Source organism: Camelus dromedarius, chromosome 4 (assembly GCF_036321535.1).
Source record: "Camelus dromedarius isolate mCamDro1 chromosome 4, mCamDro1.pat, whole genome shotgun sequence".
In the NCBI taxonomy this organism is placed as follows: domain Eukaryota; kingdom Metazoa; phylum Chordata; class Mammalia; order Artiodactyla; family Camelidae; genus Camelus; species Camelus dromedarius.
Window position 1 is genome coordinate 70,045,826 of NC_087439.1, and position 20,762 is coordinate 70,066,587.

At 32.4% G+C, this 20,762-nt stretch overlaps 1 protein-coding gene across 5 annotated transcripts in view; it reads right to left on the reverse strand.

Annotated features, from left to right (window-relative positions):
* Positions 1 to 20,762, reverse strand: part of NBEAL1 (neurobeachin like 1) — a 129,177-nt gene that overhangs the window by 43,033 nt on the left and 65,382 nt on the right. For all 5 annotated transcript variants that reach the window (XM_031451969.2, XM_010991745.3, XM_031451968.2 and 2 more), the window contains 10 exons: positions 20,209 to 20,297; positions 17,101 to 17,676; positions 16,592 to 16,767; positions 15,616 to 15,769; positions 15,185 to 15,313; positions 11,802 to 12,107; positions 11,559 to 11,708; positions 9,151 to 9,308; positions 7,105 to 7,229; positions 2,068 to 2,194 (listed from right to left, as the gene is read on the reverse strand). In XM_031451969.2, the coding sequence (XP_031307829.1) occupies positions 2,068 to 2,194; positions 7,105 to 7,229; positions 9,151 to 9,308; positions 11,559 to 11,708; positions 11,802 to 12,107; positions 15,185 to 15,313; positions 15,616 to 15,769; positions 16,592 to 16,767; positions 17,101 to 17,676; positions 20,209 to 20,297 (1,990 nt within the window). The remainder of the gene's footprint in view (positions 1 to 2,067; positions 2,195 to 7,104; positions 7,230 to 9,150; positions 9,309 to 11,558; positions 11,709 to 11,801; positions 12,108 to 15,184; positions 15,314 to 15,615; positions 15,770 to 16,591; positions 16,768 to 17,100; positions 17,677 to 20,208; positions 20,298 to 20,762) is intronic.

Below are 20,762 nucleotides of genomic sequence, written 5' to 3' on the forward strand. Positions count from 1 at the left end.
TTCATAATAGCCAAAAAAAAAAAAAGGAAACAATGTAAATTCTATCAACTGATGAAGGGATAAACAAAAGTGGTATACCCATATAATGGAATATTATTCGGCCAAAAAAAAGAATGAAGTACTATTACATGCTACTACATGGATGAACCCTGGAAACATTACACTGAATGAAAATGAAAAAAGCTAGATATAAAAGGAAACCTAGTGTATGAAATACATGAAAAGTTGAAAATGTTAAATCCATAGAAAAAGAAAGTCAATTAGTGATTGCCAGAGGATGTGGGGTGGGGAAATTGGGACTGACCACCAAAAGGTACAAGATTTCCTTGTATGTTATATAAATCTCAATTTCAAAAAATATATCTCAGTTTTTTTAAAAGTAGGCAAAAATGAAAGCAAAATAAAGATCTCCACAGATAATAAAAGATAGAGAAAATTTGTGGCTTAAAGACTTTCCTTACAAGAAATACTAAGGGAAGTCTTTCAGGTAGAAAGGAAATGGCATCAGATGGCAATCTGAAAGTATGTCAAGAAATAAGGTGTATAAGTATGGTAATTATGTAGGCAAATACAAAGAGAAGCATAACTATATAGTTTTCCTTTTTTCACTTAACTGATTAAAAGACAAGTACATAAAACAGTAACAATATTAAACTGTATTGTTGAGTTTAAAACCAATAAAAGTTTAATATTTATAGTAATAATAACACAAAGGAGAGATAAGAAAGTGAATATATTTTTACTCAGCCATAAGAATGAAATAATACCATTGGAGGCAACATGGATGGACCTAGAGATTATCATACTAAGTGAAGTAAGTCAGACAAAGACAAATATTATATATCACTTATATGTGGAATGTAAAAAAATGATACAAATGAACTTATTTACGAAACAGAAACAGACTCACAAACATAGAAAACAAGTTTACAGTCACCAAAGGAGAAGGTGTGGGGGGAGGGATAAGTTAGGAGTTTGTGATTAGCAGATACATAATACTATATATAAAATAAATAAACAAGGACCTACTGTATAGTACAGGGAATTATATTCAATATCTTGTAATAAACTACAATGGAAGAGGATATGAAAAGAAATATGTATGTATAACTGAATCACCACCATGCTGTATACCAGAAACTAAATAACACTGTAAATTAACTATATTTCAATAAAAAGTAAACAAAAAATAATTCAGAATTTTAAAATATATCTAAAGTTATTCAGTTTATATATTATTTCCTGTGAGAGGTTTGGTAATTTTTATATTTTTCAAGGAATTTTTCCATTTCATTAAGTTTGTCAAATTTACTGGCATAAAGTTGTCATTTCTTTTTTTTTTTCTTCTTTTTGGGTGGGGGGAGGTAGTTAGGTTTATTTATTTATTATTAGGTTTTTTGTTTTTTTTTAATGGAGGTACTGGGTCTTAAACCCAGGAGCTCGTGCATGCTAAGTATGCACTCTGCCACTGAGCTATAAGCTATACTCTCCCTATCAAGTTGTCATTTCTTTTTAACATATTTCTTGTTAATCATTTTAATGTTTGTAGTGTTATCTTCTCTTTCATTTCTGGTACTGGTAATTTATGTTGTCTTTCTTTCCTAAGCTGTTTGGCTAGAGGTTTATTGTTTGGTTATCTGATTTTTGAAAAGCTAGCTTTTGTTTTCTTTGATCTTTCTGTTTTTTAACTTTCTCTTTCATGGATTTCTGCTTTTATTTTTCTAATTTCTTCCTATTACTAAAGAGTTTATATTTCATGCTGTACTTTCCAACTAAACACGTCAGAACACTGGCTGTGTCCCATAAGTCTGATATATTACGTTTTCATTGTCATTCAGCTCAAAATACTTTCTAATTTCAAAGTCTAGCTCCAAATTAACAGAGTTCTAAGAAGCCTTCTTCAATAGTTTGTTAACACTAATAGACTCAACACCTGGTAGACAGAGTATTAACTGCTGGTCCCTGGAAATATATGTATTAGAATTTCAAGCTAATGTATTCCACAATTTTACAATCCCATTTCTCAGAATAAAATAATTTGAAATTCTTTCAAGTACTTATACATACATATTTACTCTGCTTGTTATTTCCTCTTCAGGAAGATCTAATTTATCTTCCTCCAGATCACTAACTTTTACTTGTTTCACTACTTCCAAAAGCAATGAATCACTGGAAGGCTGTGAGTGCTGGATGCCTGTTTAAACACAAAATGTCTGTTAAACACAAAGTAAAAAAAACCCATTATCATAGTCCTGTAATTTCTGATTGTCAATTATACGATAATAGTATGTATTACAAATAAAGAAGGTACTTGAAATTTTCTAAAAAAGCAATTTACTACAGAAAAGTTTTAATACATGATTTAGAGTAATCTATGCTGTTTCACTGTGACTTTTTACACATAATAAAAGGAATTGTCTCAAAAATATGGTATCTATTTTTAATGATGGTATTATTTATGGTTCAGAAATAGGCCAAGTAATCTCTTTAATCACATTTACTGCTAAAGGATACCAATAACTAATTGAAAGAAAATTATTTTCAGTACATTAATTCAACAGAATTATTTTTACTGTGCATTTGTACTAAAGAAATATTTAGAAACAGTGTGACAAATTATCTTTAACTGCAAGATAATACACAGACTAAGGGCCAAAGTGTTCCTTTCTGGAGTACAGGGAATTTAACAGATAATTCCGATACATATATATTCATCAAATGTAATGAATGATGCATTATATAAAAAGGTAGGGCTAGCAAAGTGGAAAGAACATGGGTTGTGAATTGGTAAAACTAGATTCAAATTCTGTTCTACCATTTACTAACCGTATGACCCCTCTGAATCTATGCTTTTTAACTGTGAAATGGAGATACATCACAACACACATAAAATAAATGGTAGCTATTATTATTGTACATTCATCTCTCAATTATCTGAGTGACAAAAGAACTGTAATAAAAATATATGTATAATTAATAGGCAGGACTGGAAAAATTTATATATTTAACTATGAATAAAGTATTTCATTTGTGGAAAATAAAAATAATTCATGCTAAACAACAAAACACTATACAGATAACAAAACGTCCCTTAGTTTCTCAAACGGTATCATTGCTCTGACATGTAAAATGAAGTAACCAATGTACAACTGCATTCTTATTTATAAATCTGCTTCCATCATATCTTCCCCTATACTAGGAATTACTGGCTCATACTTTCCCTAGAACAAGTAACTATTTCTACTGAACATATTTTCCCCTATGGTCTAATGCAAGCAAAAATTTATTGTTAAACATTTAGTTAAACAAAGTACATGATTATGCAATAAACCTGAAAAGCAGGAACTCAATAATCTGATACAAACTGAAAACTGACTTCATGTACATGGATGAAACAGTACTCTTAAGAGTGTAAACTAAAACTCTGGTGAATATACTGAGGATGGGAAGGACTGCAGGCAAGGAAGCCCATTGGGAAAACTATTCCAAGTTTGGGAGAAGACAGAATCTAGCTAAACCTAAACCATGGCAATAGCAAAGGGAATAAAAATAAGGAAAAACACCTAAAATATATGTAAGAGACAGTATTAAAAGGATATTGTTAAAAAAAAAAGGACATTGTACCTAAAGAGCAATTATGTGTAGGAGATTAAGAGGGATAAGATAAGGATGGGCTTATAGTTAATAATAATTATTTAAATTTGAGTAACTAATGAGTGGAGGCGATGATAACTATAACATAAGACACAGGAGAAGCCACATCTAGGATGAGGAGCAGACACATGAGAAAAGATAATGGATTCAGTTTCAGAAATGTTACATGGAAGAGGTATCCCAACAGGCAGTGGAAACCTTGGTCTCAAGTTCAAAAGGCAGGCAAGAATTAGAAATACAGGTGGGAAAGCATCATTATATACATAATTAAATATATACTTTGTTGTTATTTTTGTGGGGGTGGGTAATTACATTTATTTATTTATTTAATGGAGCTACTAGGTATTGAACCCAGGAAAAATATATATTTTATATACCACGATGAAGCCAAGACACCACCACTTCATAGAGACCATAGGTAAAAAGTAAGGTGGCTAGGCAAAGATCTGGGAACATTGTCATTTAAAAGGTGAATGGAATAGAAAAAAGGTTCCAGGAAAAAGACTAAAAATTGGTATGAAAAGGAGGGTAAGCAACAGTGCTAAGAAAAAAACACACTTATGGAGGAGGATAACTACCAATGCTTCACAGACAACAGAAGCAGTGTAAGGACTAAAAATAAGTTGTTGCACTCAACATCAAACAACCCAATTAAAAAATGGGCAGAAAAACTGAATACACATTTTTCCAAAGAGGAAATGCAGATGGCCAACAGGCACGTGAAAAGATGCTCAACATTGATAATCATCAAGGAAATGCAAATCAAAACCACGATGAGGTATCACCTTACACCTGTCAGAATGCCTTTCATCAAAAGAAACTAAGTAACAAATGTCGATGAGGATGTGAAGAAGAGGGAATCCTCATACACTGTTGGTAGGAATGTAAATTGGTGCAACCACTGTGGAAAACAGTATGGAGGTTTCTCAAAAAAGTAAAAAGAGAACTACCCATATGACCCAGCAATTCCACTCCTGGGTATACCTCTGAAAAAAAATAAAGCACTAATTCAAAAAGATACATGCACCCCAATGTTCAAAGGAGCCTTATGCACATACAATTGCCAAGATACGGAAGCAACCTAAGTGTCCATCAACAGATGAATGGATAAAGAAGAAACTGTGTGTGTGTACATCTATACACACACACACACACATATATATGTATATACACACATACATATAATAGAATATTACTCATTCATAAAAAGAAAAAAGGTTCCAGGAAAAAGACTAAAAATTGGTATGAAAAGAAGGAGGGTAAGCAACATTCATAAAAAAGAATGAAATTTTGCCATTTGCAACAATATTCATGGATTTGGAGGGAATTATATTAAGTGAAATGTCAGACAGAGAAAGATAAATACTGACACCACTTATACGTAGAATCTAAAAAATACAACAAATTAGTAAATAAAACAAAAAAGCAGACTCACAGATATAGAGAACAAACTAGTGGTTACTATCAGGGAGAGGAAAGGAGGGGCAATATTATAATATAATAATATATACTATTAGGTATAAATTAAGCTACAAGGACGTATTGTTTAGCACAGGGAATATAATTAATATTTTATAACTATAAATGGAGTATAACCTTTAAAAATTATGAATCACTGTTGTATACCTATAACATATAATATTGTACAGCAACTGTACTTCAATAAAAATAAAAATTTTTAAATTAAAATAAGTTGGTGCATTTGGCAATCAGAAGCATATTTCTAGTGAAGAAGTGTGGACAAAAAAACTTTCTAAAACCAAATATTTTTAATGATACACTTGAGAATATACTTTTTGGCCATTTAAATTCCATTATTTATAGGTGGGTGTGTTCCAAAAGATACTTCATAAATCACTTGTTTGGAATTCACAATGAATTTTCCATCAAAAATGTTAGGAATAATGGCTAACTTTGTAGTTTAGCTACTGTACATTTGCAATGGGAGGCAAAGCAGTACTGGGTTAAGTGAAACAAAACAAAATAAGAAAAAAAAACCCACCACGAATTCTGGAAGCTGATGAAAATATTTATAGACAAACATATGGAGTAGGTAAAACATTTTGCAGTTAATTCTGAAGTAAACTTCAGGGAACTTTAAAGAGTTTGAAAGATTGGTGCCACTGGTTTTATACTATTTCTAATTTCATTTTGAAATACATGATTTTTTTCTTCTGTACAATTTTATTGTCACTATTATACTTGGGGTAATTTTGAACACTGGGTAAAGAGAAAAACAGAAATGGAAAAAAAAAAAAGACAGGACACTAGTTTTCCCGGACTTAAAACTACAGAGACCAAGAAGAAGAAACATAAAATTGTATCTGTGTAGAGGGGTGAGGAAGGAGTGGAAGAAGAAAGGAGAATTTCCTGAGTGAGGCTTCCTGGCAAAAATGAAGAAAATACAGAGAACACTATTCCTTAAATATTACTAAACTGAAGTCACCCACCAAAAGTGTTTTCTGGGTGATGAGTACAGTCAAATTTCAAGAGGCAGAGAAAGTACAGCAATCTCAGGATGTGACCAGGGAGGACAAGCTGTCTGTAACTGGCCACTCCCATGTAAGACACTCCCCAAGTCAGTGTTTGTATCATAGGCAAGGCCATTTTCTGCATTACGGAAACTCACTTACTGTGTCTGATTTACGTCGGAATGGAAGATTCTAAACAGCAGGCATCACAGCTCTCTTAATTTTATGGCATTTATTGTACTGGCCAATATATTAAGGTGGTTATTAAAAGTAAGATTAAAAAACGGGTACTCCTTTCATCTGTAACTTAGTCACTGAACACAAGATGCATGCTGGCTATGGTAAAGTAACTACAATTCATTATACATGTAACAGTCAATATCTTGGGGTACTTCACAGACCTCTTCTTCAAAAGAAAAAGCTGTCAAGTCAGATGGTTAGAAGGGAAGGGCTTTCTTAAAAAACTGCAGAAACTCTTTAATGCCTGCTTTGAAATACTGCTAAGTTATGTATTTTTAAGCACTTTTTTCCAGAAAAGGGCATTGGCCCATCTAAGATACTAAATGTCTAGAGTTCTGTAAAAATAACAAGTCATAAAAGGAAGGACAAAAGAGTTGCTAAGAATTCTAAATGTATTTGACATTAGCCTCAGTCTTGGTAAGCAAAACACTAAAGGAACAGGACGACTGTTTAACCATACTGTAATGGATACAAGACAACACACTTCACATGAACTACAGGATAATTTTATGATTTTAAATTATGTTTTTCTTTGAAAAACTGCAATTAATTGAAACAGGAAGTCACCTTAGAGGTCAAAAGTAACTGCATTTAACATATACAACCATTTAAATATCAATTATAAAATAGCACCCTTTTCTCATGAGCAAATAATTCTGAAACAATTGATAAAAACAATAACCAACCCCCACCAACATCCTCATTTGTCTTCAAGAAATAAACAGCCATTGGAACTCACCTAAATTGTCTCTCAAAGCACTAGCTTCATCATGGGTTTTGAAGTTATAATTCGGTACCAATTTAAGTCTCATGCGGGAATAATTTTCTACATTAGCTAGTTTCCAGTGGACTGGATTTTGTTTCCTATGAATATTCATAAGTAAACAAAATTATTTAGCTTAAAGTTATGAAGATTAGCTTGAAACAGTGTAAGAAGTATCAGATCCTTTACACTTTTTAGCACTATTTTATAAAAACATTCACATTCATTATCTCATTTGACCCAAACAACCCCAAGAGAAAACCAATGTTAGTATGTACAGCTACAGTTTATACCTGAGGAATCTAACACAGGCTAAATCATTTGCCTAAGATGCTATGTGTTTACAGACACCAGAAATAAGATGTGAACATAAATCTTCAGACTTATAATTTGATATATTTCACTCTTTCACTGTCACAGGGAACTTTTTAACTACCTATATGAGTTTATTCCAAATCAGTTTTCAAAATAAAATAATAATTTTATTATAAGTAAAGATAATATAATTGAAAATGGATCAAAGACCTAAATATAAGACTTCAAACTAGTAGAAGAAATATCAGGAGTAAATCTTCATGACCTTGGTTTTGGGACTGTTTCTTGGATATGATACCAATAATACAAGCAACAACAACAAAAAGAAACCTGACTTTAAAATTCAAATTTTTATGTACCAAAGACCACGATCAAGACAGTGAAAAAAAAACCTATATATTTACAAATAATATATCTGATAAGTCTATTATTGAGAAAATAAAAAGAACTCTTACAATTCAACCACAAAAAGTCAAACAATCCAATTTAAAAATGGGCAAAGAACTTGAATAGATATTTCTCCAAATAAGATACACAAATAGCCAAAAGGACATGAAAAGATGTTCAATGTCATTAGAGAAATGCAAAAAAATCATAAGATACTATTTCACACCTACTAGGATGAACATAATAAAAAAAATTTTAATGACAAGTAGTGGTAAAGTTGTGAAGAAACTGGAACTCTCAAACATGGCTGATGGGAATGTAAAATGGTGTAGCTGCTGTGAAAAACAGTTTGGCAATTCTTAGTAAGTTAAACACAGAATTACCATATGACTCAGCAATTCCACCTGCAGGTATATATCCAAAAGAATGAGAAACAGGCATTGAAACAAGTACTGTTCATAAACGTTTACAGCAATACTATTCACATAGCCACAGGGAAAACAACTCAAATGTCTATCATCTGATGAATGAATAGACAAAATGTGTTATTATCCATACAATGGAATATTATTTGGCCATAAAAAGGAAAGAAAGTACTGTTACATGCTACAACATAATGAAAACACTATGCTAAGTGAAAGAAAGAAGCTGGACACAAAAGGCCACATATCGTATGATTTCATTTATATGAAATATTCAGAACAGGCAAATCCATAGAGACAGAAAGCCGACTGGAGGTTGCCAATGGCTGCTTAATGGTCCAGGGTTTCTTTTTCAGGTGATGAAAATGTTCCAAAGCTAGACAGTGGTGATGATTACACAAGTCAGGAATGTACTTAAAGCCACTAAATTGTACACTAAAATGGTTAAAACAATATTATTTTATATTATGTGTATTTTACTACCATAAAAAGTTGTTAAATATATATATACTTACATACATAAATACACACACACACACACATAATGTGATTCAGCAAAACAGAAGTGACTTAGGATCAAGCATATAAACTGTAAAATGTTCAAACATACTGATAGCATCACTAATCCTAGCTCAGACATCAAGACAGAAGTAAATGGATTCAAAACAAATTCTGTATAGCAGGGTAAAAATAAAGGAAATAGCTGCATGGTGAAAAACATACACACAAAGCTCTAAACATACAAGGCCTAAAATTCACAAAAGACAAGTAAATTAATTAAAGGCAATCTTTTACAAAGTGAACTTTAAAAAAACTGGTTCGAGAAGCCATTTGCTCACAAAGTTCTAGATCAGAGTTCTAAAAACAAAAGGGTATTTGATAAATGATATACTCCTACCTTTCAGCCCAAGGTCCCCTTTCACACGTAAGATAGAGCTTTATTGCCTTCCAGCGTCTCAGAGTGGCTAACTGTTGACTGCTAAGTTGTTTAAGCATATTATTATACCTCAAGTTCTCTTGGCGTGCTTTTCGATTAAATGGCTCCACAAAAAACTCCTGAAAGAAACAGCAGTAAGTAATAGAATTGAATCATATATTTACAGGTATACTTAAATTTTAGTGCCACAATTTTAAAAATTTGACCCAATAAAATCATGCAGTGAAAGAAGCTGGTAACCAACAGGATTTTCTTATTCTACTAGAATTATTTCTTTAATACAATTCTAGCTATAATCTATTTGTATTTTTTTAAAATACATGAATAACTTCAAAAATGTAAAGTGTCTCAACACAGGATTTTTAAACTCAGAATTATTAACCTCCTACCATCAAGTGAAATGATTTTCCTTTGGGATCTTTTGATTAATAAGGCATCTAGAGTAAGATTCAAGTTTAAATAAAGTAAAAGGAAGAGTAACCACATTTCATACTACTATTGATGGACTGAAAGGCAATGTCAAAGACAAAAGAAATCCATAGGGGCAAATCTCTCACAATGAAAACTTCTATCACTTAAGGGGGAGGATACAGCTCAAGTGGTAGAGCACATGCTTAGCATACAGAAGGTCCTGGGTTCAATCCCCAGTACTTCCTCTAAAAATTAATAAGTAAACCTAATTGCCTCCCTCACCAAAAAAAGAAAAAGAAAAGAAAAATTCCATTACTTAGACCGCTACTCTCTGAACAGCATCCTAGGTAGCAATTGAATTCACATGCTTTTTCCAGTTTTCAAGATAAAATATACTTTGATAACAGGTTCTACTGATATGTAACTCTAAGCCCTGAAATTAAAGTTTTAAACTTTTCAGAAAAACAAGTGGTAAGACTATCTTGTCTGACTCACATTAATATTGATCTATTAGGAACTATTAGGAACTAAAACACTTTTAACTTGTTTCAAATAAATCAACACTGAATTACATTAAAATAAACAGTTAAAGACATGGATTTCAAAGACATCTTTAAAGAGGCAGTACAGCAGTGTGGGGTTAAGAATGTAAGTGCTGGAGATAGACCTAGGAACAAGTCTTAGCTACTTAATTCTCTAAGTCTCAGGACCATTATCTGTATGATGATGTTGACAATAACTGTCATCACAAAGATTAAGATCTAAAGTCCTTAATATAGTGCAAGAAAAGTAGCAAGCACTCAATAAATAAATATTATCATTACTGCTACTGTAATTTTTACTAGATTTGTAGGAAATCAATGATTTGGGATACTGTGTTGCCAAATATTTAAAACAGATCTTTGATGAGAAAACTTCAGAAGTCATGAGAGCTCCATGATAATTAAACATCAGTTTCACAGTTTTGACATTTGAGCACACAAGAACATTCTTAAATTAGGTTTCTCTAGAAAAGCTAAGGGTGAAGTTACAGAGAAAATGATAGTTGGAATACTAATTGGTAGAACTTCTGTGAGGGCAAGATAACTGTATTTACCGTTAAGTGCTGCATATCAGTAATTCCACTTATTCTAGGGAAGTCATCCTGGATAAGCATAAAAATACAATTGTAGAGATGGGCCTCAAGTTTTTGTTTTTGGAAGGTATTTAACTATAAATTTGATTTCTTTAATATGTAGAGGACTATCCTAAGTTAACTATTTATTTCTGAATTGGTTTTGGATATTTGTATTTGTCAAGAAATTGATCCATTTCATTTAAGTCCTCTTATTTATGTGCACAGATTCGTTTACAGTAGTCCCTTATTATTATGCTGATGTCTCTGGAGTCAGTTGTGATATTCATTTCATTTCTGGTATTAGTAATTTTTCACTTTTTTTTTTTCTCAATTTGGCTGGACATTTATCTACTTCATTGATATTTTGAAGAAGCAGATTTTGGTTTCACTGATTTTCTCTATTGTTTTTCTGCTTTCAATTTCACTGCTTTCAGCTTTTAAAAAATGTATTTAGAAACTAATTTAGATTAGTTCAGATTACTTTTTTCAAGTTTCTCAGGGTGGAACAAACTTCTTAATTTTAGATTTTCTTCTGTTTTAACACATGCATTTCATGCTATAAATGTCCCTCTAAGCACTGATATATACTCAGCCTCCTTAGAGATATCTACTTTCAGCTTAGTAGATTTTTTACATAATCACTATGTGTAAAACATTTTTATATTTATTTTTTAAGTTGTTACTTATCAGTGTTATTTTTTCTAATTCTGAAATAATTTTTCATACAAACAATGAGAAATACTGTTTTCAAAGTTCAGACTTGTTATTCATCTCTTTTGAATATTAAATGCTTGAAATCAACATGAAAACCTAGGTATCAAAAACATTTAATAATTTTTACCTGAAACTTGAGCTTGCTTTCTCCTCCTTCCCGGTCTCGTTTATGCATATTCACCATTAAGGCTTCATAACAATCTTTCCAATAAAGTGCCATGTGCTGGTGACCATCATAAAATGTATGGGTTTCATATTGCTTCATATAAGGTACAATCTTATAAAAAATTTATATATACAAAATTTAATATATGCTCCTAGAAAAATGGTAATTAGTACAAAAATCTCACTCAAAAGAGATAAAACTTACGTATTTTTCAATGTAAACTTGCCACTCGTTTGAACTGCAATATTCCTGAAAATCTTCAAAAAATGAAGAGCTGCCATTGGTAAAAGGTAAAGAAGGCAGGTGCAAGTTCATGAAGAGAAGCTCATAAATTTTGGAAACCAGGGTACGGACAAGGGGAACCAGAAATGAATATATTTCAGTCTGTTCCTTGATTGATTGACTTAGAACATGCTCCAGCTTCCCTAAAATATAACATGCTTCATCCTGATTTTCAATCACTTTGGTCTGAAGAAGGGTGTTTAGCTTAGCTGATGCCATTGCACAAACCTAGAGGAAAATAGTAAAATAAACCAGATACTAAGTGATAATTGCAAAGTTCTTTGGCTCTTCTTGAAGTTATTTTTTAGAAATTATATAAGCCACCCTATTTAATTTGGAATATACTGAAAAGTTGACATGCATAATTAATCACCTCAACATGCATTCTACTCCTTCTTACAGTTTGCAAGATGATTCCATCTCTAGTTCTAACAATAGGTCCTAAAAGATATAAGCCAAACAGAATATCCAACCCCTTTCAGCAGTGACTGGTTCAGGCAACTCTTCTTTCAGTCAACTCATGTCATTGTCTTGTCACATGGATTTACACAGGGATAGCCTAATGAGGGTAAGGTCAGAACTCTTATATAATAACTGGTAAGACCTGTGAAAGGGCTCAGGTTTTCCTCATCTCCAAGCTAACAAGTTAGCCTACCATAGTTTCATAGATGCTGGCAGAAGAATGAGATTCCTGGAACAGAGACAAAGATCTATACAGCATTAGCAATAGCCATAATGTTAGCATTTGCCCTGTTCCCCAAAATGCAATTCCATGGTGAGAGTTGAACAGGACTGGATGATGCCTGCACACATAGTGGCTGCATTGTAACAGAGGAACCCCAAGCATAAGGAACCCAAATCTTTCATACTGTGCAGTAAGTGTGCCCAAACTTTGCCTTGGAGGGATTTATTATCTTTATTGTACTGGGCAGTAAACAAACCTGCCTTTTGCTCTGGAGGGAGACATGATCCCTATCTTCCAAAGCTATTCACTATACAGGTATTCTCAAAGAGACAATATAACAAAGGGATCCAGTTATTCACAAGAGATGCAGAAACACAAAAGATCCACGAAGAACTGTCTACCACCAATGACTGTAGGAAGAAGTATGCTCTTTCTCCACATATGAATAAGGAAGCATGCAGCTTCATTTGCTGTTGGTAGTCATTCTATAACAATAAGGGCAGCCAGCTTAAGACAAGCTGATGATGCATGACAGAGAGAAAGGCTGTGAGAATAGCAAATAAAAGGAACTGGAGCCTTGACTGAATCATGCCTTAAACTCATCTTAACTCCAAAGTTTTCAACTATATGAATCTTCTTAACTAAGTCAGTTTGCATTGATGTTTCTGTTATTTGGAATCAAAAGCATTTTTATACATATAGGACAATACATAGGAGAATAAGTCCTTGATCAGAAATCTAATTACCCTTAAAGTTCCTAAGGGAGATACATATTCCTTTGCCTGGGTGGCAAAAACCTGGCATAACTCAGGCAAAGAAATACTCTATATTACTCTTAAGCTTTGACCTTAGACTCCTTAGACATATAGAAAGGTAATTTAGGTCACAAAAGGGGCCTCCTTTAATCTAGACTAGAGAAAGATGTCACAGCAGGACAAATGATATAAAGTGCCCCCTTCTCCCTTACCCTATATCCCATTATTGCATCTTATTACTTTTAAAATAAAGAAAAGCAAGAGAAAAACAGAAAGTATTTGAACCTGACATCACGAATTAAAACAGACATTTTATTTAAGGAAGTCTCACCAAAGAGAAAAACACTGAGGGTGACTATGAATGGAACAAAATAGAGTCCTAATATCTAAAATAAGTAACTACCTGGCATACTGCCTGCAAAGGCTTTAACAATCATCAGGCTAATATTAATGAAAAAGGCAAAAAAGTTACCCTCGTTCTATTTCCAGATGGAGGGGAAAAAAAATACTACAATGAACATCTATGTACACAAAGATTGTTTACTACTTTAGATCATTACCTCAGGACACAGTTTTAGAGTAAAATACTAGACAAAGAGTATAATAAATTTTTTTAAGTTTTTAGTCCACATATTTTCAAATTGTATTTAAAAGCTGTACAATTCAAACTTCCACCATCCATACATCAGAATGTCTATTTTCTTGTTTAGCTTTTCTACATTTTCTACGTTTTCTACAATGAACATGTGCTACCTTTATGATTAAGCAAAAAAACCCACTATATTTAAAAAGTTAGTGAAATGAGGAAATGATTTTAAAATAATCATAAGAAAAAATATAAAATTATCAAAATATATGATGGCTTCAATCATCTGAAAAATTACATACATAGAAAAAATATTAAAACATTGACAGTTGCTTTCTCTTAGGCTATGGGATGATGGACATTTTCTTTATTATTTTTTCTTTATATTTTTTGTGTATTTTCCAAAATGAGTATGTTTTCTTTTACGATTGGGAAAAAAAAGAATCTATTGAAAAGCATGGCCTTTTTAAAATACAGCAACCTTTTATTTTAACCTCCTCATGTTCTTATCAATATTATAGCAAGTTTATATACATGAGAAACCATCCCCACCCTGACCCCTTCCTCCAAGTTCTTAAAATTCCAGTATCAAAAGAAAATAAAAAGGGGGTAAATAACCATGGGATACATGTCATGACTAATCTAACCCAAATAATCACAAGCATCCAATGTAAATAGAAAGATAACGGACTGCAATCCACATGGAACTTTTTCAACCTTTAAAATTTTTAATTTAAAGTAGAAGTAATAAATATTCCATAGGTCCATATTTTATTTACCTTTATCTCAGAAACCTAACACAATGCTAACACTTGGTAGGCATTCAGTAAGTGTCTAATGAATGAAAACAATGAGATAAATCATAAAACTGAATTAGTAGATTAGTAAAGTACAGAAAAAGACTTTGACAAGAACAATTTTAAAAATAATTTTCCTAAAAATGCAAGCCCTAAGCTGCTATTTACATGTGTAAACAGTCCACGCAGGCTGTAGAGCTAAATAAAGACAAAGTGAGTAACACCCTCTAACATGAGCCATGTATAAATCCTCTAAAAGGAAACCTTAAATTACACTAAGTCATAAACAGCAGGAAAAAATAATCAATTAGCTGCCTCTCAAGCTTCTTTCCAAATTTCACAAAAGTGAAACTAGAGTTAAGTCATGATATTTAAAAATAATTTTAAAAATTAAAATGCTGAAAACACACTGTCATTCAGTTATTATACAAGTTCCTATGTTGCACGCAAGTAGAGAAAATAATGCAAAAGAACTGACAAACCTGCAAATTACCCCTTCCAATGAATCCTAGAAGCAGCTGGATCTGAATCTGAGAGAGTTTTACCCACACTGGACTCTCAGAATACCAAGCGGCCAGACTGTCCAGGAGCAGCACCATGTCCTCTAAAAGCTAACACAAAGGAAAAATTGAGAAATAAAAACATTCTGTTTTGAAATCCACTGATGATAAATTTTCCCTAATTTTAATACAAATCATAAATATTTCAAAACTAATTCAATGTTCGGTTGGTAAAAGCCAAAAGAATTATCTTAGTAATAGCTAACAAAATCTGTGACTATTTATCACATCTTATCCACGTTTATTGCATCTGATTAAACATTAATGCTTTGAAGAGAGGGGGTACAAAATTTCCTTCCTTGAATGAAATTCTTCACTATGAAAAAAAAAATTTCAAAGAGATATTACTGCACCTTCTCAGTCCACATGTTTGAATTAACTAGTCCCTCTGACTGCAGGAAGTCCTGTATGATCAGCATGAGTCGGAAAGCATTTTCAGCAGTTACTGGATTAATTTTTGCTTCTCTGTTTTCTGTGACTGCCCATTCTAACATCTTCTGTAGCAAACTAAGTATAAAACAAAGTCCTCTTAAAAACATTTTAAATTTTTAAAAATAGCAGGTCATTAAAAAAAAAAGCAACAACAAACCCATTTATTTACTAACAGGAGTATATCTCCAAAGATACACTATCACTGGCAGGTGTCATAAGACATTGTGGATGGAATTTAATAACAAAGAAGCAACTTTTAATCCTTGGAGTATCTACCCTTAATATACCTAATACTAAAAGGCAAAGTAAAGTTAACTGTTTTGACTTGACCTTAAAAAAACTATGAAAATAATTCACATTCCAGTCTCCATGAGATATTTAAAAGTTTCTTAAAACTGAAATTGGAAACATTAAGGAAGAAAGCCTATACCTTACAGAGGGTCTAGCCCTGTGGAAAAAGAAGAGAATAATTCTCTTCTAGTGTGCTGTTGTTGCAGTGTTTTATCATATGCAGGGAACTCAAAGCTTTAGAGAAGTGATTTTCATGAAAATAGTACTGCCTTTCTTTAGCACAAAAACACTCAAATTTGGACAAGGTTGTACAACACAATGCACCAGTGCTTAGACACCACAGAAAAAAATTTTAAAAAGGAATATACAATCACATAAAATCCAAATTAATGCAAGACTTAAATCTCCTCACATCAGAGACAGTTTTGGATTTCTCTCTAGATCCCACTAGAATGGCAACAGACAGGGAACAGTACTAAGCAAAAAGCTTCTCCTTTACTCTCTCTCTACCCCCACTGAATATTGAATAAGTGTTCAACAACAAATATTATTTTAGAATTCTCCCCACTCCAAAAGGAGAGGGGATATCACCAACTGAATGCTTACATTAGTTTAATTTCCTCTGATGGTCGAAGTAGCTCACTGGATATTCCTGGTTTAGTTAGTGCCGAAAACACTTGTCCCCGTTCAATCCAAGTATCATCATCGGACTTTTCTAGTCCCTTACACATTACACAGTTTAAAATATTTGTCAATAACTGAAGAAGCTCCTCCTCACATCTCTATAAAAAAGATACAGTAATATGAAATTATTGGAGGGAGGAGATGTTAAAAGCACATAATAAGAACCCATCAGGTACTTTGACTGTAATCATTTAATGTTATTTTTAAGGTGTCTGGATGAACCTGGAACTTTATTAGGAAGGCACTAGTGATGCATTACAAGGATAACTAAGACACTGGTTTTGCTCTCAAGATACAGTTGGGTGAGTTTCTAATATCTTAGATCATGAGACTTAGAATATGAATATAATATGAAACTGTTAACAATTACACATTTCTAAGGTGAGACATACAAAAATAAGAACTGCATTTGAACAAATAAGGAATTTTACCTCTTGGCTTTCAAGTAAAGATAAGTCATCACTAAAGCCCACATCATTTGGGACACTACTTTCTTTGTCAGACTGCACAGAAAATGTTTTCATAGACTCTATTGGGGATGGGGTGCTGGGCGGGCTGTCTGGCATCTGACTTCCACTATCACTCAGTTCACATGAATCAATTCCACTGAGATCTAAACTCAGATGTGAAGGGTTTTTATGCCAGAATTCTTCTTGATTCTCTGATTTGAAAGACAATTCTCCCACAGAGTTATCTTCCTGAAATAATGGTGTGTTTGAGTCTAGAGAGTGTCTGTCTTCCAAACTCCACTGATCTGAAGACACATGAGCTGAGACAAAAGAGTTGATTTTTTCGTCATCTGTCTTTTCATCAAAGTTCCTCTTGATATCTTCCGCTGATATGTTTTTATCATTGTCTTTCATTAAAACAGGCCTACTGTGCTTATGAAGAGTATTTCCATTTTCAAAATTTGGTTTTAAAAAAAGACTAACTAAAGTGTCTTGCCAGCCCACTTGTTGAGATATTTGATGTGCTGCATCTGGCTGGGACTGTAAAATCTGGAAAATCTGCAAAGATTAAGAATACAAAAGTCATCAAAAAGTATACAGTACTTTATATCAAAAATAGTTTCATTTCAATTATTTTAATGACAAAGTAATTCCACAAGAAACTCTGGGAGAATATACTTTCAAAAGATTATGTTCTTAACTAGATTAGAAACTATTTGGAGGGCAGACATTTAACTAATCTGCATATTATTCATCGTACATATAGAGTAGGGAAGTACACAAATACCTGCTGAAAGATGAAAAAGGAAAAAAGGTAAAATGATCCTCCACATGTCAACACACTGATGCTATTGATTTAACTTTGTCAGAGAAAAAATATAAATACAATTAAGGTATATATAAAATGTATTAAAGTTATAGCCTCTCAACCAAATGTTTTCCATGAGCCTGCTACATTTGTTCAGCAAATACTGAACATCTACTATGTGCCAGGCACAGTTGCGGCACCAGGGTTAGGGGAGTAAACTGAACACAAAAGACACTTTGATAGAACCTACGTATCCCAAGAATAATGTTTTCCCATCTCATTTTTCCCCAGGTAAAGTTAACAGCTGCTTGGCAAAAACATTTTTCTCTTGAATTCTGTATTGTACCAACAAAACAAAAACCGTACTTTAAGTACAGAAATCTATTTCCAATAAGATGGATGCTGCTATTTAGCTGGAATAAGAAACTGAAATTAAAGAGCAGACACTGATAAGGCAACATGTATAACCTCTAGTATTTCAACGGACTTCACATTTTTTGCATAAGAACAAATTCTCAAATACTATCAGAAGTGCAGTTAACATCTTTAAGATATTCTAATCATAAAGCCAATAAACTTCTACATAGACGAAAAGAACTTTGGTTCCCAGTGTTTAGAGTACCTCTTTTATCAGAAATTCTAACTCCGACAAGTTTCATAGCAAGAAATGAATTATGCTGGTATGAACTCCGACAAGTTTCATAGCAAGAAATGAATTATGCTGGTAGTACACTGATACTAATATAGAAAGCAGTGAGTCGTCAGACATAGAAAGCAAACTTATGGTTACCAGTGGGAAGGGGGTGAGGAGGGATAAATCAGGAGTTTGGGATTAGCAGACACAAACTACTATATATAAAACAGGTAAACAACAAAGTCCTACTGTACATCATATGCAACTATATTCAATATACTGTAATAAACTATATTGGAAAAGAATCCAAAAAATGTATGTGTGTATGTATATATATATAAATACTGAATAATGAAACATACAATAAATAAATATAAATAAATAAATAATAAATATAAATATGTATATATATATAAAACTGAATCACTTTGCTGTACCTCAGAAACTAACAGTGTAAATCAACTATACTTCAATAAAAACAGAAAACAAAAGAATTATACAATGATCATTCACTGTAGCAAGAAAAATGTTCATAATAAAAGACTAAACAACACACACAAAAAGAAAGCAGTGAGACGCAATGAGTCACAATGGCATGTGAAGTTTCTTTCCTCACTTAATGCTCAGTGAGCTACCACTACTCTACCAATTTTAGACATAGTAGCCAAGTTTAGCATATTAAACTTTGGCTGGCAAAGAAATTTTTCATGATTTCATGACTTCAAAATTTCCATAAAACAAGACTTATTTTACAGCTATTTTATAGACACATCATGGATAAAAAAGCTGTTTCTAATTGCGCACTGGAAGGAAAAGGATCAATCTACATGACCTGCTTCAAGGACAATATGGCAAAATCTATCAAAATGTAAAATGTGAATACTCTTTTTCACAGAGCAATTACATTTCCTGAATTATGCCCAAACATGTATTACCACAAATAGGTAAAGATATATGTAAAAAAAATGTTCTTAACTGAAGGAAACAATCTAAATGTCCATCAACAGGGAAGCAGATAATACTTTACAGAATAGTCATAGGATAAAAAAAATGTAACCATTAAAGAGAAAGATACATCCAGACTTACTAATGGAAAAGTACTGAGACATAACTAGAGAATAAAATTAAAAAGAAAAACAAGGAAGCAAATTAATTACCAGACTGGTCAGTGGTTACCAGTAAAGGAGAGAGGTTATAATCAGGAAGAAGCATGCAGGATAAGAATACTTAACTTAGTTAAAGGTTAAATGAGTGAACTGAAGGCAAACCATTGTTGGACTACACTTACAAACAAGCTACAGAAGATCTTTTATACGAAGTTCAAAAGATTCAGAAACTCTAAAATATAGTATATGAATTAAAAATAATCACAATTGAAGATTCTTAATAAACTGTTCCAAGTAATACATTTTTGACTCCAGAAAGGGTGTATTTCCAGGAGCCCATGTATGGCTAAAAAAAGCAAATTTACATGCTGATTTCTTATGATTACATATAGTTAATTCACCTCAAAAAAGGAAACTATAAAATTATGTCATATAATAGATATTAAAATATATTTATCTGATACAAAATAGTCAATCTAAAAGCTATTCACAGCATAACAACACAGCTATTTTTAAAGCATGTAACTTTAAAGTATACTAACCTTTCTGCAGATGACCACCCTCACATTTAAATACGCTCTGTGAGATATATATACCACAGATAACAGATCTTTGAAATTAATAGCAGGATCTATGATGGAAAAAAAACAGTTAAAATTAAATACTGGAGATAACCAAAGAAAGAACCAGTGGTAAATGCTGAAATAATCATTTCATTTCTTATTTTATTTTTTTTTCTGTTGTCAACAACAGATGCCCTTTATTTTCTCCCCAACTTTATTAAGATATAATTGACATGAAACATTATTTAAGATATAAAACATGATGATTTGATATATGTATATATTGCAAAATGATTACCACAATTAAGGCTAGTTAACACACCTATTATTAACTCACATAGTTGTATTTCTTTTTGTGGTGAGGACATTAAAGATCTGCTCTTAATAACTTTCAAGTATACAATATACTATTATTACTATAGTCACCATGCTATACCTTAGGTCCCAGGAACTTACTTATCTTACAACTTGAAGTTTGCACCCGTTGTACCTTCACCCATTTCCCCCTCTGCTCCGGCTCTGGCAACCATCAA